This window comes from Xiphias gladius, chromosome 4 (genome assembly GCF_016859285.1).
Source record: "Xiphias gladius isolate SHS-SW01 ecotype Sanya breed wild chromosome 4, ASM1685928v1, whole genome shotgun sequence".
In the NCBI taxonomy this organism is placed as follows: Eukaryota; Metazoa; Chordata; class Actinopteri; order Istiophoriformes; family Xiphiidae; genus Xiphias; species Xiphias gladius.
The window spans coordinates 347,118-370,382 of NC_053403.1; the positions used below are offsets into that span (position 1 = coordinate 347,118).

Consider the following 23,265-nt stretch of genomic DNA (forward strand, 5'->3'; position numbering starts at 1 on the left):
CAGCTCCACCAGTAAAACGCTGCCGAAGCCTCCGTGACTCAGGATCAATGATCTGATCACGTCAGAGAGAATCAGAGACCAGTCACAGGAGACAGGTCCCTGCACAATTAAGTACTTTTACTGTGATACTGTGACTACATGAGGTACTTTTACTGTGATATTGGAACCACAGGAAGTACTTTTACTGGGATACTGGGACTACAGGAGGTACTTTTACTGTGATATTGGAACCACAGGAAGTACTTTTACTGGGATACTGGGACTACAGGAGGTACTTTTCCTGTGATATTGGAACCACAGGAAGTACTTTTACTGGGATACTGGGACTACAGGAAGTACTTTTACTGTGATACTGGAACTAGATGAGGTACTTTTACTGTGAAACTGGAACTAAAGGAAGTACTTTTACTGTGAGACTGGAACTACAGGAAGTACTTTGACTGCGATACTTTACATGAAGTACTTTTACTGTGAGACTGGAACTACAGGAAGTACTTTGACCTACTTTCTGATCTGACAGAGTTTTACACTCACTGTGGCGTCACAGACTACATTACGTCGTCTAGTCGTCCTGCTCCATGGACACAAACATCTGAGTATTAATCAGAACGTCCAGGAAACTGATCCAGCTCAAACTACCTGAGCTTCCAGAACCTGAAGACAGAAAAAAAACAAATTCCCAAAACTCTTTAAAAGCTCAGAAACGTTCCGAAATGAATCCAACAACGAAGAACAAAGTGAATCTGCACTTGACGTGTTTTTGATCTGTCGGTCTGGCGAGGGCTTTTACTTTGACAGGTCTGAGCAGGTTTTCGTGAGTCGTCCTCAGATGATTGGTCTGTGCTCAGTGCTCACGTCTTTACTTTCCTCCTCAGATATTCTGATGGTGACAGGGCTGCAACTAATTTTTCTTTTCAGCATTGATTCATCTGCTGAGTATTTCCTTCATTGATCTATTGATCACTTGCTCCATAAAATAGTGAAAAACACTCGTCTTTGTTGGCGTCTTCAGATGTTAAGTTTTGTTGAGTCAAAAACCCAAAGAGACTCAGTTTATTATAATGTGACAAAGAAAAGAGTCAAACATTCACATTTTAAAATCTGGGAAGGGGAAGGTTTAATATTTTTATTTTGAAAAATGACCAACAATTATTTCATTTTCAAAATAACTGATGGATTTTCTGACAATTGATTAATCTTTGATGATGATGATGATGATGATGATGATGATGATGATGATGATGATGATGATCTGGAGTATCATCAGAGTCTTTACCTGTGTTCTCCAGGCAAAGATAAAAACGCAACTTTGGTTAACAACTAAAACCTGAAATAAATCGACAACTGTGGGTCCAGGATGCGGATCAGTCTGGATGAAAACCAGCAGGTTTACGGGTAAAGTGTGTGAAGGATGAATGGAATAAGCTGAGAACTGAATGAAAATGCGCAGGATACAGATGATAATATTTGATAATATTATAATAATAATGTTCTTTGGTTGGAGTGATTTATCTCTCAAACAAAAACTGAAACTCTGACTTTTTTTTTAATCAGTAAGTGAACCCCCTCACCTGTCCGCTCAGGTAAACCGCTGTCATTTACAACCAATCAACTGTCAAAGTGACTTTAACTTTAAACAAAGAAGAAAAAAACGGATTTCTAAAAACATTCAGTTTGTTCTCTTTCTCTCTGATCGGTTCATGTTTTTGTTTGATCACTTTTTATTTTTCATGCTTCAGTCCTGTCACCGTGGAGACGAGTCCATCTGGGGAGGAAACAGACGAAGAAAATAATCAGCAGGAAACAAATGGAAACTGTCCTCTTTGGAAAATAAGGAAGAAAGTCACGTAAAACAAAACAAAATATTCACGTCAAACAGCCGTGACCGTTATTCTGCCCTGAAATCGGCCTCCCAGGTTGTGTTAAATGTTTTGGAAAACTGACTGCACCATAACCAACAGGGAAGGATTCACATGCAGCCTGAGAGACTCAACTCAGGGCAAAACACAGCCCCAGCAAACCCAGAAAGGGAGAGAAGTGTGAGGTTTGTGGACAGGTTCAGAATCAGTTGGGACATTTAACTCACCTCAGTGTAAAACGCATTCTCTCTCAGTTTTAAAGAGTTTGGATCCAATGTGAACGTCTGCGCCTGGAGGTCAAAGAAGAGATCTGATTGGTTGGTTAGACATCACAGACACAAACATCATCCTGATCATTTCTCTGCTCAACGGTCTGAGCTGTAGCTGAGTCTCTGACCAGCGGTGGCGCTGTGGAGCAGTGACTGTATGAGTACTGCGCAGCCTGATTCACACTCTCAGGCCTCCACATTATTCCACAGGTGAGTCACAGGTGGCGGTAGACGGCCAAAAACAGCAGTGAAGAAGACGGCCGTTACCTCACCAACACAGGAACAACACAGGATTCACGAGAAAATAAAAGTCTCCTTTGTAAATGTTTGAGCTCGAGCTCAGTGACTCACACAGTCAGCTTTAACCTGCAGAAACTCCTGTCAGAGTCATGTCAAGATTTATATTTAAAAAAAAAAAACAAAACAGAAATGTGGGCGAGACCTGACACAAAGATTCAAGCACAAACCCGGAAATTTGGGTAAAAACAAAAAGATGTAAAACATGAAAATTCAGAACAAACCAACAAATATTTATTCATCCTCAAATCTGTCCTCAAGCTTCGGGGCAAACATCCTGATGATTTTTGTCTTTCAGAGGGAAATTTAAACCATCAGAGATACAACCCAGACTTTACCTCACTCCTCAGACTGTACCTGCTGAACTGGTCCTGGACTTTGCTGGTTTGCTTGGCCCAGAATCCGGATCATCGTTGTGTTCGGTCGTTCTGGCCTCTAACGGTGTGATCTCCTCAGACCGCTCGTTCACATTTCCTACGTTTACATCTTCGTCTGTTGCTGGGTCCTCTGGTCCGAGCTGGACCTCCTCCCTTCCCGCTTGTTCTCTGACTCTGGTCTCTGGGTCAGGACCAGAGTCCACCTCAGAGTCCTGGACTCTGGTCTGGCTCTGGCCCCCCTGAGTGTCAGCAGCAGCAGTAGAGGTAGAGGGTTCAGGGAGGTTTTGGATCTCAGGTGACCCTGGTTCTGTTTTCGCTTCAGCTGGTGGATCTGTGGGAACCTGGTCTGTCTCTGTAGGGTCTGCAGGCCTCTCTGGTTGGCTGGAAACACGAGGATCAGCCATTGACTTCTGTATGACCTCGGGTTGACCTGACAACAACAACACAGTCAAACACAGATTCAGGGACAAAAAGTCAAAGGTCAGAGACTAAACAAGTCCACCACAGTCCTCACCGTGGACTCCGCTGCCCCTCTCAGCTCGGGGTCTGGTCCTCTTCAGGTTGTAGCCCTTCCTGATCTCAGCCAGCAGGTTGTCGATGATGCAGCCACTGTCCTGGTTGGACACGTCCTTCCTGACTGGAGGACAACATCAAGACGTTTTTGGTTCTTTTGTGATCTTTAGACCTTCGGTTGTTGATCGGAAACATCCAATCACAGAGCTGAAACTCCTGTCATGTGCTCTGCTAACGCGTGTGTTGTGAACACTAGAAACAGGATCTGCAGCTGAAATCACTTCCCTGCGAGTTTTGACGTGTTCTCAACACCGCTCCGATTCACACTTCTGACCTGCCGCGTCTCCATGGCAACGGTGGCCGAGGCTACTGGGTATTATAGTATTTAAATCTGTTCCTCAAAGGGACAAACACACGTGATTCCTCAGAGACAAAGTGTAAAAAATTCAAACTGGCGTCAGGACCTAAACGTGATGGAGAGTCCAGAGTTCCTGTTCTGTAACACTGAGGATAAAGGATGGGAGAAGGGACTGAGGGGACCCTCAGAGCATCTGGCCCAGATACAGTTTTTAAACGGAACCGGTTTTATATTTCACCTGGATGTCCCTTCGTGATCTTAAAAACAGAAACCAAAATGATACCTCGCTCAGAGTCACAAGACAGTGTACCTGGACCCCCGCAGACTGGATTTAAGGTGGAATTGAAATTTTGGACTCACTGATCTTGTTGCTGGTGTCTCCTTTGTTTTTCCTCTCCTCCTCCTGCCGCTTCCTCCTCTTCTCCTGCTCCCTGCGACTCTCGTTCTCCTGATCGCCAAAAATGATCAGGTTAATGTTGTTATTTAAAGGGCCAACTGTCAAATTCTTAATCCAAACCAATAGGGGGCAGCAGGTTACCAGAAAGTCTTAGAAATACGTAGATGTTGCCCCTTTAATAAACATGTAAAGAAATCATCCAGCAAAAACTGCGACCCGGTTTCGTCCAGTATGGCTGGTTTCTGTCGGGTTCTCTTTGTTTGTCCGAGTTGGCCTTTGCAGCTACAGTACAAATGTTTAAGGGCGAGGAAAGAAAGAAGCAGCTGTGATTTTGGATGCAAATCACGTTTCGTGGTGTTTTTAAATCAAGGGGAAATTTTAATTCTACATTAATTGTGATATATAACATGAGGATATGACCTTGATGGAAAGTATCAGTGTCACTTTTATTTCAAAGCTTTTTTCATAACTTCACGAGGAGATCTTTCCCTCTCCACATGCTGAAGATAACTCTGCTCCCTGATTGACTGCTGACCCCGCTGTCCTGCGATTGGCTGACCTTGATGGCTCGGAGGAACAGTCCTCTGAAGGTCTTGATGGTGTTGAAGAGTTTGTCGAGGGAGAAGCTGCTAATGTCTTCACACAGGTAGATGGACAGATCTGTCCTCCTGTCCTCCACCGAGGACAACAGCTCCTGTAGCTGCTCACAAGCCTGCAGGCTCTCCTGAAAATACACCACAGAAGAAGACGACGACACCGTCGAACAGGTAAAAAACACTCCAAAACCAGACTTATACACCCAACATCTCTATCTTAACAAGTTATTTTCTCTTCTAGTGAGCCCGCCCCCCCCATCAGATTTCTCTAATTTGTTTGCTGTAAAATAAAAAGTGAAAATAACCCTCCTGATGAACAGGTTAAATAAAAGTTAATGATTCCTCCTGTAGGGGGCGCAGTCTGGTCTGTCGTACCTGTATGGTGGAGAGGTACTGCTCTTTCAGGTCCTCAGACGAAGAAGAAAGTTTGGTCTTCGCGTTTCTAAGCTGCTTGATCAGAGTGTTTGCTTCAGACTGAATCGACTCCACATTAAACCTGCAGATAAAACGTGTTTTCCTCAAACAACCACACAAGCAGAAACATGATGAACTGAAAAGTGTGTTTTTCCCTGTCATTACTATTTTTTTATATTTTTTTTTCCACATTTTCATTGAATCTATCATTTTTACACATTTTTAAATTACAAACCTTTGTGATCATCTAACATGGTTTCTGCGCGTTAATTAAGTTAAGTTTGAGACCTTTTTAAAACCACACAGAAGGACATTTAATACCTGTTTCATGATCATACTGTCCGAACTGTGGAAGTGGATGGAAAACCAGCGTTGACGAGATTTTTTATCATTATAATCACATTTCAGCACTTCCCTGCTGTGTATTACAACAATTCCTCATGATATCATTAAATAAAGCGACCTGAACCTGGAATAAGTGGCAGAAATTGGATGGATGGAGTTAACCGATGAGAAATGATAAATTCATTGACGTTTTTGTTCAAAAGCTGCTGATCGTCCTCCTACAGCAGCAACAGTTTGATTCGTGACATTTAAGACTTTTTATACCTTCTGATGAAAATGAATTCAAAGCAGATTTCCCGTCTGAGCAGCGTCACTTTGATGTGTCGTCATCATTGTGTTTTTATGAAATAAAAAATCATTTTGTTCTAATGTTGTTGAGGGTCCGTTACTGTTTCCTTAGTGTAGTTTTAGTTTTGGGTTCTTTGTGGGTGTTACAGTCAGCAGGGAGAAAACTTTCTTTCAAAAACTGTCAAACCGTCACCGGCTACAGAGTTCGAGCTGTGATCAGTTTACCCAGCAGCCTTTTCACAGATCTCCAAATCATCCGGCAGGTTCAGCAGGTCGGGGTGGTTCTCCTCCACCTCCTGTTGATCACACAAACAACAAAAGTACGTAGAACATTTCTTTCTGATGAATAGTGCAGCCTTAACAAACATCATATGGTCTCACAGCACCGGTTCTTTCCCGGTATGACCAGTACGACCTGCAGGATGTGGTGCAGAAGGGTGATTCTGGACTTGTTGGCTTTAGTTTCTGTCAGTTTGAGTAGAGTGCTGATCTTAAAACCCTCAGCATTCCCCGTGTGAGTCCCCTGAAACACACAACACATCACATGACAGCTGATGGCGTCACATCAGATTAGATCAAATCAGATTGTCCACAAATTCTTGAGTCTTTTTTTGTCAAACATAAAATAAAACCTGTTGATATGAACTGTACTCGTTCATATCAGACAGCAGCTAATACAACTCTGTGGCTGACATCATAACAATATTTATCTCTAATTATTTCAGCTTGTTTCTCTGCAGCAGATTTCAGACACATCTGCTCTTTGTTAAATATGAAGTAATGTGTGAAAAAGACTCTCACATAGTTGAGAAAGTTTCCAACACTCAGGATGAGTTTACAGAAGCTGGGCAGCCGAGTGCTCTCCCTCACACCTGCACAGACACAACACAACACAATAAGACACAATCGGAAGGAGCTGATGAACAGAAGCAGACAGCGTCAGTATTACTGTGATTTTCAATAATATCAGCTTCATCTCTGGGTGTCAAGTACAGCGACGGTGCGGCTGATGTTGTTTTCACGTTGTGAGTGTGTGCGCGTGTGTGCGAGTCTGTGTGTCATCATAGCTTAATGTGGTCCTGTGTGTCTGTAGACGGAATTTGTCACCACGATAGCGTCGCAGCTGTGTGCGTTTGGTGTGTGTTTGGTGAGTGTATTTATTGTGTATACAGACTCTGGCAGGCTCGGTCCAGCAGTTCAGTTTTGGGCTTCAGAGTCTCCAACACACAGGTGCTCTCCTCACACAGCAACATACACTCTATCCTCAGAGAATAACTACAACACACACACACACACACACACACAGAAAACACAATGAAACATAGACAATGAAACACACTCAGTATGAGTGACGATAACTGATCAGTGGTAAATGTATCTGGTAGCAGACAGGTGTGTCTGAGCTGCAGCTGTTTCTGTTATCTGACAACAGTGTTTTATCTGAGCAGCAGGCGCTGCTGTACCTGGGGACGTCCAGCAGCTGCAGGTAAAACTGGTCCACTGATGCCAACTTGTCCCTGTCTGCCTGGTGAGACTTCAGATTCTCTATCTGGGGAAGGACAGGTGAGATAGGTGAGACAGGTGATTAAGAGGTCTACACAACAGACATTAAGGACAGGTAAAGGACACCAAAATCACAGGTGGAGAACAAAAAGGAGACAGAAAGGACAGGTGAGACAGGTAAGAAAGGTGAGACACGATAAGGTCAAATTTGAATCAAAGGACACCAAAAATACAGGTGAAGAACAAGTAGGAGACAGACAGAACAGGTGAGACAGGGGACAGACAAATGAAAAAAGTTAAGAGCAGGTGAGTAAGGTGAGAAAAGTGAAGGAGAGGTGAGAGAGTTGAGGCAAGTGACAGACAGCAGATGATGGAATAAGGTAGAATAACAAAAGGACAGGTAAATTACAGGTGAGACAGTGAAGGCCAGATGGGACAGAAAAAAAGAACAGATAAGGCAGGGAAAAAAGGAGGGGCAGAAAAATCAGGTGTGACAGGAAAAGGACAACCGGCACAAAAAGAGGTCAGCCAAAGACAGGTAAGGTAAAGTAAACAGCAGACAGCACAAATTTAGGTGCAGCAAAAGAACAGGTCATGGTGAGATGTGATGGACAGGTAGAACAGATGCAATAAAGGACAGGTAATTGACAGGTAACAGGTAGGGCAGGTGAGACAGGAGAAGCAAGTGCTCATATGAGGGATAAATCATACAGGAAGGGGAAGGGGAAGTGAAAGACGGGTAAAGGACAGGTGTAGGACAGGTGTTTTAGGGTTCCTGCGTCCTCTGACCTCGTGTTTCTCTGGCAGCAGTTTGATCAACTGTTTCAGGACCTCAACATCAAACTTGGACCTGTCTCCTCTCTGGATCAGAGACACAAAGTCCTCATGGGAACTGCAGGAGACACAGACAGGAAACAGACAGGTGAGACAGAAAAAAAGGTGAGGCAGGAAACAAAGAAGGTCAAGGACAGGCGAGACAATAACGGATAGCTAGACAAAAGCTAGTAAAACTAATGACAGGGGACAGGCAAAACACACGTGAAGGACAGGTGGGCAGATGGGACAGGTGCAGCACAGGTGAGACAGGTGCAGCACAGGTGAGACAGCCCACCTGTCCTTCACCTGTCTTAGGAGTTTTAGGAGTGAAAGTGATGTCATTGCAGAGATGTGCTCCTATTGGATGAAAGCTTGATTCAGAAAATGAATTTGTCACCATTTGAACTGCTTGAGGAAGATGTTGACGTTGAGGCTTTTCTTGGCATCAATGAAGGAAATCTGTGGACAGAGAAACCAGATGTTGACATGGACAAAGAATGGAGACCAAGAGACGAAGAAGGCGTTTGCTGACTGGACTTCAATCTTGCTGTTTGCACACGACCAACAGCTGAGAACTTGTCACTGCATTTTCAGTGACTGACTGCAGGGTGAGGGGCAATGGTTTTGATTGAAAACTGTTGTACCTCTTTGGGCTCGGCCTTGGCTTTGGTTCTGGTTTTGGTTTCAGTTGGAGGAAGACTGAAGAGCTGTTCGATGCTGCAGTAATCCGGTTCAACCGAATCTGAAGATGTCGATGTCCACAAGGACTGATGAGCTGCAGACATACAGAGGGATGGTCGTAAATACATTTTCAGTACATTCAGACCAGAGTCCTTGGCCTGATCCACATGATGGACTACAAGGGTACAAAAACATGTTAAATCACTGACCTGTCACCACTCTGGAGGGGAGTTTCTGCCAGTTCAGTTTCTTCATACGGAGGGTGGGGCAGGGGGCGGGTTTTGTTAGGGGGCTGGGACTGTAATATGACCTGCCCAGGCCCTGAAATGCCTGGGCCACAATGATGTCACCCGGAGGAGGAGGAGGGGGGGCTCCCATACCAGGTAAGGGAGGGGGAGGGGGCGGAGCTCCCATACCAGGTAAGGGAGGGGGAGGGGGCGGAGCTCCCATACCAGGTAAGGGAGGGGGAGGGGGAGGGCTTGGCATACCAGGTAGGGGAGGGGGAGGGGGTGGTGCTGGCATACCAGGTAAGGGAGGGGGAGGGGGGGGAGGGGGTGGAGCTCCCAAACCTGGTAAGGGGGGAGGGGGAGGAGGCCCCATATCAGGTAAGGGAGGAGGAGGTGGTGGGGGAGGAACTTGAGAAGCTGACGTTGTCAAGGCATCTTTCATAAGCGTCTCTGATTGGCCAACGGGACCGTCTGGTAGTCGAGTCTGTACAGCCCTGTCGATGGTTCGGATCCTGTGATTGGCTAAGAGAGACTTTTGTGGGAGGAGCCTCTCCAGGAGACAGTCGACAGAATCCAAATCAGCTACAACCAAAAAAAAACAGTTAAATCCACAGGTTCCTATTAGAAACTTGATCTGAATGTGATACTGGGGACACTGTAACAATGTGAGGACATTTTTTGCCAAGTGGGGACATTTTTACAAGGTGAGGAAATTGGAAAAGTGAGGCAGGGCTGCAACTGGCCATTATTTTCATTATCAATTAATCTGATTATCTTCTTTATTAATCATTTATTTGTTAGTTTATTGAATGTAAAAAAACAGGAAAAAAAAATCATCACCAACACAAAGTGATGTCCTCAAACTGGTTAATTTGTCTAATCAATAGTGCAAAAATTCAAAGACGTTTAAAGTACCATCATACATAAAGAAAAAGCTACAAATCCTCATGTTTCAGAAGCTTGAACAGGATAAGTTTGGCGTTTTTACTTGAAAAATTAAAGAACCAACAAGAATGGCCCTCAGTGGAGCACAAGGCTCCACCAAGGGCAAACAATCCCTCACGTCTGTCTCGCTCTTATTGATGAAAATGTCAAAAAGAGGCCTAGCTCGCATTACTAAGGAAAGTGCTAAAAAATTCCTGGATCCGTCCCTTTAAATGAATCCGCACCAAAATTTAATGGGTTCTTCCTTTGACCACGCTTTATCTCCCCATCAAGTTTGGTGCAAATTGGTTCAGTAGTTTTTGTGCGTTGCTGCTGACAAACAAACAAACCAACAGACACGGCTGACAACACAACCCTCATTGCGGACGTAAATATGGGATTATTAAAATGGTTTCCGATTACTTCTTTTTTGATTGACTTATCATTTAATTGACCGATCAACAACTCGTTTGCAGCCCCAAACTCAGGACAAAGTAAGGACATTTTAGCAGAGTAAGCCAGAGTAGTGGTGGGGATATTCATGGGTCAGAAATTCCCGACCTGATTTGATATGAACCTGTAGAAAGCCTACCCAAACCCAACATGCTTAAGTTCATTTTAAAAAACAGAGGCCCGATTAGAACAGCCCAGAGGAGACTTAGATCTGGTCCGACTCTGGTCACAGATCGGTGCTCAGTTACTCAGAATAGAGTGGACCTAGGATGACCTCTGCTCTGAGGACAGCATCCTGATGACTTTTAATCTATTCTCAAAGTCTTGCTCTGGACTTACGGTCCTGGGCCAGCAGAGCGGCTCGATCGACCAGCCGTTCCAGAGCCAACCAGACCGCAGCTCTGTCCGGATCCACGAATAACAAGGCCTGAAGGATGGACAGCAGCTGGACAGAGGATGGACTGCTGGACACCTGGAGAGACAGAGGGAGAGCAGGCAGACAGAAAGAAAGAGGTGGACAATGAGCTTCCTTTACAAAGTAATTTGTGCCATCAAAGTACAGCTCACATCACATAATTATCAGATTCAACTTTGTAGCCACTGAACAAAGTACTTAACAACAAAAGTGCAATTAGACATATAGTGCAAATGATGTGAATGTTAGTGTTCTAATATAAGAAGATACACAGGTTATAAATGAACAGTATTAATAGCCAATATGTGAGAAATAAATATATATACACGTTGTAAATGAACACTATGAGTAGTGGTGTACGAGGAGGACTGGAGGTGAAGGTGTTATAGGTGGAGATGAAGGTTTGAGGTGAAGGTGTTTCAGCTTGAGGGGTTATTGGTGGAGGCGAAGCTACTGAAGAAGGTGTTGGTGGGGAAATGAGGAAGTTAAAGGTGGAGATGGAGAAAGTAAAGGGTGGAGATTAATGTTTTGAAGGTGGAGGTGGTCAGGTGGGAGTGAATCACACTTAGGTCAAGAGCGAAGTGAAGATGTTGGGGGAGGTGTTTGAGATGGAGGTGGTGTTAAAGGTGGTTTGGGTGAATCTCACCTAGGTTAAAAGCGAGGGGAAGACTCAGCTGTAGGTACTTTAGTGAACGCCAAGGTGAAGGTTTTGAATATGGTGTTTAAGGTGGAGATCTTTGCAGGTGCAACTGATTTTAACTATTGAGATCACATATTGAGTTTTTATGAAGGTGGAGGTGTTGATGTTGAAGGTGAGTTTACCTTGGTGAAGATGTTGGGATTAAATGTGGAGGTGTTAAAAGTCTAATTGTTCAGTGGGAGGTGGTGTTTTAGATGGAGACAGACCTCATTTTGATGAAGTAGTGTTTTAAGGTACAGTTTTTAAAAGGTGAATATTTTGAAGGTGTAGGTGGAGGTAAGTGTTGGGGGTGATCCTTAATTTGCACCACGGTGAAGATGTTTGGGTGTGATGTGGGGTGGGTTGAAGGTGGGGTCGAAGATGGCGTTGGAGGTGGAGGTTTTTGAAGGTGAACGTAGTTGATACTTGGTTAAGAGTGAGGTGAAGGTGTTGGGGTCGAATATGAAAGTGTTTAAAGTGGATGGAGGTGATGGTGTTAAAGGTGGGTTTTGAGGTATAAGTGAATCTTACCTTACTAAAGAGCGAGATGAGGATGTTGGAGTAAATGTGAACATGTTGAAGGTGGAGGAGGAGGAGTTACAGGTGTGGTTACCTTGGTGAAGAGGGAGGTGAAGAGCTGCTGATGGCTGCTCATGTCAATCCCTCCGTACAGCTTCTCCATTTCCTCCTTGTCCAACGTCAGAGAATCCTCAAACGCATCACACTGGATATTCAGGTCCTCGTCCTCCGTCTCCCTGGAGACGCAGACACATCACAAACTGATGGACACATATTGATTACTGATGGTTAAAGAGATGTGTTAAAGGTAAAAATAAACTCAGTACCTCAGTCTGGGCAGCAGGTCCAGCAGCTGCAGTCCTGTAACAACATGTTTCTCAGTGAAACACAAAACTCGAGATTCTCACCTCAATCGCTTTGAGTACATTTCAGCTCATTTCAGTTCAAACGGTTCAGCTTCTGTCAGGAGTTTTGAGCTGATGTCAGTACTTTCATTTGATCTCCCATCTCAACTCTTTTTATTCATTGCACTTCAACTCCTAGAACCTTTGTACGTTCCCCTTCGTCATTTTATCGTTTACAAACCCTACAAACAGTGCTATGATTTTCAACTCTTTATAATTCTTCAGCACATTTTCTTATCAGTTACCAGTTTGACTGTTGTTACTATCATTAATAAAGTTTGTAATACCAGTATTATTGTAGTTATTTTCAATATTAGGGTTTTTATCGGTGTTGTTGCCATTATATTATTGTCTGTAATATCAACATAATGGATCTCATGATTAGTGCTTCTGCTGTTACTTTTGCTATTCTTTCTGTAAATAATAGTGATATTGCTGTTGGTATCACTATTCCAGTCAGTAACATCAGTATTATCGGCGTTGTATTGATGGATTCGTCGTACCGATGAACTCCTGTCGCAGTCGGTCCCTCTTCCTCAGGTCCTCTTGTCCCAACACGAGTACGTTGACAACGCTCATCAGCGTCACCATGTACGTGACGTTATCGGTGCCATGAAGCTCGTTCATGATCACACTGAAGCGATACTGCTGCTTCTTCAGACTCTGAATACAAACAGAGCAAAATCAAAAACTCAGAGACGTTTATATATCCACCAAAACACAATCACATTTTTCAACTAAGTTTTCAACTTTAAATCTGAGACAAGACTCATTGAACTGAAATAAAAGCTCTCAGATTTTTTCTGTTTTTCTGTCTTGTCCTATTAAACAGCTGATTCATCTGAAGTTTGAAAGGAGGATTTTATTTTAAATATTTAGACATTCATAGAAGAACATACAGCTTCATTAGGATGTACAGGTTATAATATTTCTAAATGGTAAGGGTGTTTTTCAGAGGAACCGCAGCACACATGAATACACCTCAGGAATGTTTTTCTGAAAGGACTTGTTTATTCTAGTCTCCTCTGTTCAGGTTACAGGACACCAGATGTTTTTCGTATTTATGGAAGAGACATTTTTTTGTTTTTCTGGAGGAAGGACAGACAGGTAAGTTCCTGCCCACATGATGACAGTTAGGAATCACATGCCATCATGCCTCAGTTCAGGGCTCATAGCAAATGAAAACAAGCCTGGGCAAAGTCGACGTCAGGAACATGCCTAGCACCTAAAACTGACATGAGGTGTTTGTTCTGAGTTTTATCTGCAATCACATCCTGCTGTTACACACTCCCTGATAACTGAACAAAACGAATGTTTCAGAGCTGCGTCATAGTCTTCACTTCAGTCTGGTCCAGTTTATAGAAATCAAACAGGTTTGGAAGAAGTATTCAGATCCTTCACTTAAATGAAAATAGCAGTGGAAATACGTCCATCCATCCATTAGCTACACTGCTTATCCTTTGAGCGTCATGGGGGTGGGGGTGGGGGCTGGAGCCAATCCCCGCTGACATTGGGCGTGAGGTGGGGTAACTAACTCCACACAGAAACGCCCGGCCGAACCGGGGTTCAAACCCAGACGCCAGTGCTGGTCACTGCGCCACCGTGCCGCCCCAGTAGAAACACTCTCTTACAAGTAAAAGTCCTGCAATTAAAAATACTACTTGAATAAAAAGCACAGGGGTATTACCCCCAAAATGCACTGAAAGTGTCCAAAGTAAAAGTCCTAGTTATGCAAAATGTCCCCTTTCATAGAATCACGGAGTCCCCACGGTCCTGAAAGACGACGTTGTTTTGTCTTTCTTTAGATCTTACGTCCATGAGATACTATTTTGTGCAGGCACGTTATTATCTTTTATAACAAGATGAAAAACAGAAATGTTTCAGGATTTTAGGAGCTCTCCTGAGCCCAACTCAGCTCCACGCTGACCAGCTCTCATCAGTCACAGAACTGAAAACACCTGTGTGTGTATGCAAGGCCTTTAATCTCTAATAATGTATTATGTTTCATAAGCTTGCTCATCATATGTATTGTTTGATAAATTAAAGTAACTAGTTACTATAGTTTTAGTTATGAAATACAGCGGAGTAAAAGTATAAAGTACCATCAATCAGAAATACTTACTTGAGTAAATGTACTTAGTTACTTTCCACCTCTGATATTACAAAATAATGCAGCAGTGACTTCTGCCGTGAGAGCGTTTAGACTCTGGCTGCATTCACAGCTTTGTCACATAAACAAAAAATGATTAGAATATTGTTCTCCTTCATAGTTTTTGCCATATAGACAAACAAAAAATCCACTAGAAAGCAAATAACAAGGCCGAGTAAAACTAAAGAAGAACTAGACTGAAGGTAGACTGGGTCCAAGCCAGCGACACAACTCGGAACCAAAGGTTCCGCTCAGAAGCCGGCGGTGTTCTGCTGCCATGTAGCGTCTACTGTGAGTCTACACTCTGCACTGACACTAGCTGGCAGCACGGCACCATGGAAAGCTGAGAAATGGCGTCGTTTAAAAACAGAATTTCTCCATATTTCGTCTGACAGCACCGGAGGACAGAGTGGAACAGGTGACATTTTAACAAGGCACTGCTCAGCCAAGAGAAAAATTCCGCCACAGTGTCACTAAATGTCAGAGTTATTTATTTATACCATCGGCTCTGCGTTAGAAACACATGAATGTAAAGTATCTGAATTTGTGGAATATGAACCCAACACATATCCCTTTATCGTCAGGTCACCTTACGGTTGACATGGGGAATTTGTGTGTGTGGTAACATTTTTTCTCTCTGGGACCAACTCTGAAAATTCACATTTGTACCTTTAACGGTTTGGGCTGCACTGTTATCTGAAAATAAGAAGAAGAAGAAGAAGGAGAAGAAGAAGAAGGAGAAGAAGAAGGAGGAGAAGGAAAAGACAAAGAGGAAGAAGACGAAGAAGAGACGCACACTGTAAACACCTGTAAAATCCATCACTCCCACAGGTGAAGAAACTGTTAACGTCACTGTCCATGTTGATGAGAAGGTCAAATAATTCAATGTAACTGATTAAAAAGCAAAACCGAGGACAGTGTAATATGTTCAAAGTACATAAAACCAAGCACCAAAGCTACAAACACGACACTCGGCTGTGAAAATGTCTCCTGGAGCTCAGTCAGAGCTGGAGCCCGTTGAACATGTTGAACATCATGTTACTGTGTTAAACTGAGACTCTTCACAGAGAAGATGTTAATCGGGTTTTCGTCATTTTTTCATTCAAGTTCGTTCAGGTTATTCTTCAGCCCAACATGTCTCAACTTGTGACTCCACAAATTCAGGAAGGTTTTAAGAACTGTTTGTCTTCAAAGGCGCAACTTCCTTCTTTTTTTTTTTCTAACCAGGGAAGCTTTGCTGAGGACAGAGGATTGTTTTCAGGAATGTCCTGTCCACACTACCACAGTTTGACACATTCACACCACAGGTTGCCCAGTACCACCAGTACCACCAGTACAACCGCAGTCTTTTGAGGTAGGTACCTTGTAGTTGTCGAAGGCATCCAGAGCCAGGTGGTGTCCCCGAGACTCAAACAGAGCCAGAGCCGCCAACAGCTCGAACACCTGCATCTTCACCATGACGTTGGACGTGTCCAGCGCTGAAGGGACACACAGGTGAACACAGAGACAGGTCAGGTGACTCCCCAACAACTGATCAAAACACACATGAAAAAGGGCCAGAGTCAGGTGTGTTAATTCACCTGAAGAACTAAAGAGGAAAGGAGGATAGAGGGAGGAAAGGAAAGACGGATTTGAGCTGATATTTGGGACTAAACTTTTTTCTGGTATATTTCTGGATGAGGACATACTGTACCAACATGGAGAAGACAGAGGGAAACCAGGACAAGAGGACAAGGGTAAAACCAAGGTGAAGACCTGAGTGCACCCACCCTGGGTCAGGGTCCTGACGTAGCCCTCGTTGTCCAGGATGAAGTGCAGTCCTGCAGACGAGTTCATGACGGCTCGGATGCAGGCGACGCAGGTCATCTGCAGCAGAGCGTTTGCGATGCGAGCGCAGCCGCGACCGGACAGACGCTCCAACGCCTCCATCAGCAGGTCCAGACCTCGCAGCTCCAGGAACTGCACCATCCAGGACTGATCGCTGGCCTCCAACCGCCGCCGCAAGCCAGAGTAGTTCACCACCGTGGGAACCTGGAGGGGACACGGAGAGGTCAGGGACAGGAGCTCCATACTATTAAGTGAGAAAATAACAGTTTTCATCCTCCATCGTCATTAACTGATTCACTGATTCTGTCCATACTGGGTTTGTACCCGTCAGTCATCATGTTTCCACTGCGGGTTAAATAGTGAAAACTCTCATCATCCGAACTATTAATACTGTAACAGAGTCAAGAAAAAAAGAGAAACTAAATTAAAAAAAGAAGAAAAATAGATAAATCAATAGGTAAAGATGTGTTGTTAACACAGCGAAGCCCAGTGAGCATTTACAGCAATGCACGCATCAGGAAAGGCAGGAGATACAGTGTGTGTCCGTATACAGGTGTGGGAATATACACACACACTTATATACGAATCAGTGTGAGCACGTGTATCCAACCACATGTATCTGTACACGTTAGTTTCATCCATCACCTCAATGGTTCCACACAGCGAAGACATGTAGTTCATCTGATCTCAAAACATCAATGTCTGAATGTTAATAACCATTTTCTCCACGTCTTTCGTTTCTTCAAGTAGTTCGCCTCCAAGTTCGTGTTACTCTCACAGAACTGACTCTCGACATGTATCAGTGAAGATTTGTCCTCGTTTCAGGTGACACTTCCCCTGCTCAGACAAATAAAACGAAAGCTTCCGCTTTTCACAACACTCCAAGATGAGTTCAACATTTCACATAACCGGAATATGTGGGGGGACTCTCTTCACATTCCCTCTGCACACAAATCATATTCAGTATATTTATTTGGAGTAATTAAATACTCTAATCTGTGTCTTCCAAGTTTTCCTGTCCCTCAATGTCGATCACAGTTTCCAAATCTTTCTCCCACTTTTGCTTTAATTAGTTTTCTTCTTTTATAAATGTATTAGAAATGTGATGATCCATATTTACTGCATCATAATTCCTCATCTGTTGCTTTCACATTAGAAAGTACTGAAAATATTTGTAAAAACGGGAAATGAGGCACACGGTTCATCAGATAAGACTTTTACAGTTCATTTATTTTGGTTATTTTCCCGGAGACAGAATATTTTCTTGCTGCTGAAGTTTCTCTTTCTGTGTCCGTCCTGTTTTTTTTCTCTCGATCTCCTCTTTAAAAGTTGTGAATTTCTAAAACTAACAAAGAAAAGTCTCTTAAAAAATGTGACAAAAATCCTCTTGTTACAGTTACAGCGATCCCTCTGCAAAGAGCTCTGGAAACTCCGGAGGCTTCACAGTGAAATAAAAACCTGAATCTTCTTGCACATTCAGTTTTCTCCAGGACAGTTTGGTCATATTTGTCATTTCCAGGGTTGTTTTCAAATTTCTTTAAAGGATTCAAGGAGTTTCCAGGTCTTCCAGGATGTGAGGGAACTCTGTCAAAGTGTTTTTTTTCAACACAATCAACACAAATTAACTAATAAACCGATCAGAATAAAGATAATCTCCCCAATTCTTTATTAAATCTGAGCCAGGAGGATTTCTTGGGGTTTATTGTTCACGATCAAAGTGATCAGTTTCATTTCACACTATGTCTGTGGCTGTGAATATTAACATGATGTTAACAACTTTTAAAATTAAAATCCAATATTCATATTCCAAAATGTTTAATTTCTGCTAAAATGAGAACAAAAATCACAACAATTAGTTTTCAGTGAGGTCCAGATAAAAAAGAAAAATGCCAGAATGAAACTGAACCTGAAATTTACTTTTATTTTCCTCTCGCCAAACAAGGTGTCATTTAAACTGGATTTTCTTATTTAAATTTGAATTATGTCCTGATTTTGATAGTTTCCACAAAATTTTCTAACTTTTATTTTCATTGTATATGTGAAGAAATACAAATATAGTTAACAAACCATGGCTGCTGGAGCGCTACTGGATGTTTTGGCACAAATATGTCCATATTTCACTTACTGCGTCGTAATGTATAGTATTTAACTTTCTAATGTCATGTAATTTCTTAATTTTCTATAATCTATTCCATTCAAATAGTGTTTTCTGTGTTTTCTTACGTCTCAGTGTGTTTCTTTGCTCTGTGACGTGAACTTTTGCACATCACGAGCACACACAGGCACAGGGAAACTTTGTTTTGACAAAGCGGTTCGATCTGAATATTGTCGGCCACAGGCTTCCGTACCTGTTTCATTCTTTTGCTGTCCAGCAAGTGGGGCTGTTGAACAGCTGCAATCAGCCCTTTGCTGATCATCGATATCAGATAACAACAACATGTTGATGTTTGAACACAGAAGCTGCCGGTTCTTTTAAAAACAAAATTCTGTTCATTTCCACTTATTTTAATGTAAAGCTGTAGCTGCGGTTTCTCTCGGTGACCGCCAGGTGTCAGCAGTTTACCTGCAGCAGTCGGATGCACAGTTCGGGGTCGGCGTTCTCCAGATTCGCCTCCAGCGTGGCGTCCGGGCTGTGGGTGGGGCTTCCGGTCACAGAGTCCTTAACCGCCCCCCATTTGGTTTTGGCTGCCATGACGACAAGAAGCTGCAGAGAGACGAGAGACCGAAGGTTTTTAATCGATCGTCGACTTAACTACGGCGTCCATCCGTCGTTCTGTCGAGACAGACGGCAATGGGCTAAATTATCGATTAATTTGCTGATTATTTCCTCGGTTAATCGTTTGGTCTATAAATTCTCCAAAAATTCTAAAAGATGTCCACCGCAGCTGCAAACCCAGAGCGAACCAGTTTATTATCACACAAGACAAAGAAAAGCCGCAGATTCTGACATTTTAGAAGCGGAGCCTCAGGAATGTTTTGACTTAATGAGTAATTATCACAAATACCTGATCATTTTTCTGTCCATCGACTGATCCTTTCAGCTCTAATGGTTTTCACATCAAAATCATAATTTTGATGTAAAAACACTACATTGATCCAAATGAAGTTGAATTTTAATCCAGAAAGTTTCCTGTGTAAACTAAATAAATAAATAAGTGATTACGGAATAAATAATAATTTCAATAAAACAGACAGGTATATAATAGATGTTTTAAACTCAGCTCATTATTGGGAAATGTTATTTCACTGCTTCTTTTCAGTTTATTTCAGCTTGTTTTTATTTTATTCAGTAGTTTTTTATTTCATAACACCGCTTTTCTCTTATTATCACTTTGACTATACTGAATATTTCTCCCTCGATACTGAGCTAAAGATTTTACAGAAGTGAGGATGTTACCAGAGATTATTAGACCAGACCAGAACTAGAACACCAGAGAATACTAGACCAAGCTGGGACTAAAAATAAATTTCAGGAAACTCAAATAATTCAAGTGGTTCCTGATTTAGCATATTGGGCGTTTTCCTGTGGATCCATTCCAGCCAAATATTTGGATGGTTTCACTTTTAACATAGCAACACAGAGGTACACCATAGTGGATGTTGTGAAATATGTATTTATTGTGTCCTAAACAATGGGCTGCAGCAAAGTGCTGATGCAGGATTTAATAACAGCTGAGGAGGAAATGTCTCGAATTAGCAGATATTCAGTGTTTCAGTGCTGAGTCATCCCATCTCTGTCTTGTGACTCTGTGGTCTGTGGTTTGAGGTATTTCACTTCATGAATGAGTCTTTGTGTCGAGCACACAAAGCTGAACTCTGCCTCAGCTTCGGTCTGTTTCTGGGGAAGGTTCTGATAGCCGGGTCCACTTAGGATCCGGTTCCGTGTTGGTAAAATACCTGGATTCGTTAAGCTCCCCGGCCAATGAATCCCTTATCTAATCTCTCTTTCTCGTTCTCCGTTTAGTCTGTGTTTCCTCTCTGACATTACAGGCATAGACATAAAGAAATGTGTGATAACTCAGCGACGCTGTTGTTACCAACAAACATGGCCGACCGGCTGAAACGTCCCAAAGTCACTGAAACGACTGTGAAATGTCATTTACAGGAGGAACGACGAGTCCTTTGTTCAAACATGTATCTACTGTCCAACATGTTAAAGTAGGAAATCGCCATTTCTGATAACCTGAGGAGGACGAGTGCTCTGCCTCAGCCTACCGCTGGTGTTACACCTGATTCTGTGACCCGTCAGACTCTTTGATTCATTCTTGGGATAAAATGGCAAAAATTCACTTGTTCCAGTTTCTAAAAAGTGATTATTTTCCGTTTTTGTCTTTGTTTTCTGTGATATTAAACTAATTAAACCTCAAGGTAGGACAAAACAAGACGTCTGAATACATCAACCTCATCTCCGGGGAATAATGAGAGGCATTTTCACTGACAAAGGGATCAATCCGTTCATTATTATTATCAATACTAAGATAATCAACAGTCTAATCAATAATGAAAACAATCAGTAGCTGCTAAAGGCATGGACAGTGTGTGCCGGTGTGATGACAGACTGACTGGGTGGATAAATTCCTTCACACCAGGTGGAGCTGAGTTCAGTCTGCGGCGTCTGAGGTTTGAAGTGTTCAGAAGTGTTCTCCTCTTCGGATATTTCATCTCATTTCTTCACTTCACTACAAACCGACACAGTTTTCCACCACGATGAAGTTGTGTTCTATCATGTTCTATTCTTTGGTCGCCACAAACGTTGTCTCTGCTGAACTCTGATAAACGCGTTAGTCCCGTTGTTTCCAGACCAGTTCTCGCCTTTTCCATCAGCTCAGACAAACCGTTTGCATCTCTGGGGTTAACGTTCCATGAACGCCCCCATCTGGACTCGGACCTGAGACCGGGCAATGTTGTGGTTTGATAAATGACTTGAACGATTTTTGGAGTTTTGTGGGTTAAGTCTCCTGTTTCCTGTCAGCAGTTTGCAAGTGTTAAGCTACAACCGGCCGAACAGGATTCACGAGAGAACAGTGAGTGTCGGCTCTGATCTGCTCTGATCAATCACTGATCAACGATTTGACGTCAGCTGGAGCGAAACAAACAAGTTAACACAGGAACCACACGACCTCTGACCTCCAGAGAAATACGCTGCAAAACCGCCTGTAAATTCCTCATAATTTCCTGGAAACGTTCATGGAACAAACGACATCGTTTGGCAGCGATTACGGGCAACAATCACTAAAACACTAAAACTAAAAATTCCTTCACCCCGAACAAGCAAACGCGTCCGATCAAAACGTGCCAGAGAAAACGACGCCATCCCTTCACACTGTCAATCGCAGGACGAAGGCAGCTTTAACTTTTCTTTTACACTAATCGTTGATAAAACACATTCAGTCGATAAACCTCCAATGCAGGATTGAAGACCGGTTTCATTATTGATCAGTTATTTTCTTGATATCTTGATTTCTTTATATCTCTCTATGAAATGTCAGGAAACATTGACAGCTGCCTTCTGCAGTTTCCCGCGGGTGATGGTGTGTTCAAGTGTCTTGTTTCATGAGACAGAACTCTTTAAACGATACCTGGTATCGTTTGGAGTTTTTACTTGAAAACAAGCGATTATCAGACTGGCTGCAGATCAATTTTCTGTCCATTGCTGACATTAGAGAACCAGCTCCTCAACAACAACAACAACCTGTAAAATCAAGAAAACTGAGCAAATTAACTTTATCCTCTTCACAAGTCCGTGTTCAGTCACCGGTGAAGGGAGACGCCAGACCTGACTCGGTATCTGGTCTTGTTGTGGAGAAAACCAACCCAGAGGCACCGTCGCCGTGCGTTTGAGTCCGGGTAGTAAATCTCAGCGGTCGCCTCTAGCGGTAAGACCTGACTTTTCGTACAGATTTTCGTCGGGGCGCCCGGAGGCGGTGTTTTACCGGCAGCAGCGGACCCACCCGGCGGACCGGCGCCGAGCCCTGCCTCGCTCCACCTCGCTCCACCCTCCTGTGTGCGAGTCTGACGGATTCGCTCCGAAACTCTGGAAAATTAATGTTCCCTTTTCACTTCAGGAAAAGTAGGCACAAAGTGGAGCATAGTTTTAAGTACCGTCGGAGTAATGCTGTAGTTTGGCGAACTCGGCATAGTTAGGGTTCATCAGAAGCGCCCGGTTTCTACAAAACGCCATTTTTAACAAAATGTCTGTAAAATCTTCCTTTTTGACCCGGTTCTCCGTCGCCTCCACATTTTGGTGGAACCGTATGGACGTAACTCCCCCAAGCAGATTTTAGTATTTTTTAAATGTAAATGAAAACGCCTGCGCTCCTGCCCGATGCAGTTTCCGGAGAAGAGGTTTTTAAAAGTCCAGTTTTTCAAACGGAGTCCGGCAGCGACAGGGACCCACCGGGACTGACGCTTCACCACCTCACGGCACTTTCCTGAATCTCTGACATTTTATCTTCACACGATCGTTTCACCGAGGTCCGGTTGATGCCAACGGTCGGATTTGTCCTTACCGTTAGAACCGCGCTCCGTCTCCGCGGGGCCGTCTGCGGTCCGTGTAGTGAACCACCGCCGGCAGTCCTCTCACACGTCCGCCGGGAGTGGGCGGGGTCAGAGGTCACCGCGGCACCGGCCGCCCCATCGGCCCCCGTGCGAGTGCGCGAGCGTTTAATAAGTTTCTCGATGTCACTAAGGTTCTAGGAAACGAACTCATCACGCGCCTCTGCTGTTCTCCACCGTAACATGAAAGAATCAAAACAAACCCTGGAAATGTGATTAGTGGAACCGGCCGCGGTCTGAGCACCGAGCAGATTCCGGATGTTCTTCATTTCTTCTCGCGTATTTGATTTCTGAAGTGAAAAGAAGTGAACTCTCATTTTTACATTTGACTAAACTTAGCCGCAGTTATTGCTCACAGCCCAAACCTCAGCATACAGATGCACGTTTAAAGCAAAACAAA

The 23,265-nt window shown here is 43.4% G+C and overlaps 1 protein-coding gene across 5 annotated transcripts; it reads right to left on the minus strand.

Moving 5' to 3' along the window:
- Window positions 1-1,092: 1,092 nt before the first annotated feature.
- On the minus strand, window positions 1,093-22,939 carry LOC120788618 (inverted formin-2-like). Of its 5 annotated transcripts, none has more exons than XM_040124525.1 (24): window positions 22,820-22,939; window positions 18,874-19,014; window positions 16,253-16,514; window positions 15,846-15,961; window positions 12,838-12,997; window positions 12,257-12,290; window positions 12,025-12,166; window positions 10,657-10,789; window positions 8,923-9,522; window positions 8,677-8,807; window positions 8,430-8,491; window positions 8,006-8,108; window positions 7,177-7,262; window positions 6,888-6,988; window positions 6,515-6,585; window positions 6,129-6,236; window positions 5,939-6,009; window positions 5,042-5,162; window positions 4,630-4,794; window positions 4,034-4,121; window positions 3,317-3,439; window positions 2,783-3,232; window positions 2,087-2,149; window positions 1,093-1,765 (listed from the first exon to the last, which is right to left on the minus strand). In XM_040124525.1, the coding sequence occupies exons 2-23, from the start codon at window positions 19,000-19,002 to the stop codon at window positions 2,088-2,090; spliced, it is 3,318 nt and encodes a 1,105-aa protein (XP_039980459.1). In that variant the 5' UTR covers window positions 19,003-19,014; window positions 22,820-22,939; the 3' UTR covers window positions 1,093-1,765; window position 2,087. The 5 variants fall into 5 exon arrangements, with proteins under 5 accessions (XP_039980459.1, XP_039980458.1, XP_039980455.1 ...); XM_040124524.1 differs by having other exon boundaries at window positions 22,708-22,821; XM_040124521.1 differs by lacking the exon at window positions 22,820-22,939 and adding an exon at window positions 22,413-22,463.
- Between the last annotated feature and the right edge of the window lie 326 nt (window positions 22,940-23,265).

Bases quoted from the DNA above. Each gene is read 5' to 3' on its own strand.
- LOC120788618 (XM_040124521.1), bottom strand. From the start codon at position 22,448: ATGCCGAGTTCGCCAAACTACAGCATTACTCCGACG. The intron at 16,515-18,873 runs GTAAACTGCTGA...TGTCCCCTCCAG, and splicing joins TGTGCATCCGACTGCTGCAG to GTTCCCACGGTGGTGAACTA. The intron at 15,962-16,252 runs GTGGGTGCACTC...GTGTCCCTTCAG, and splicing joins CGTCAGGACCCTGACCCAGG to CGCTGGACACGTCCAACGTC.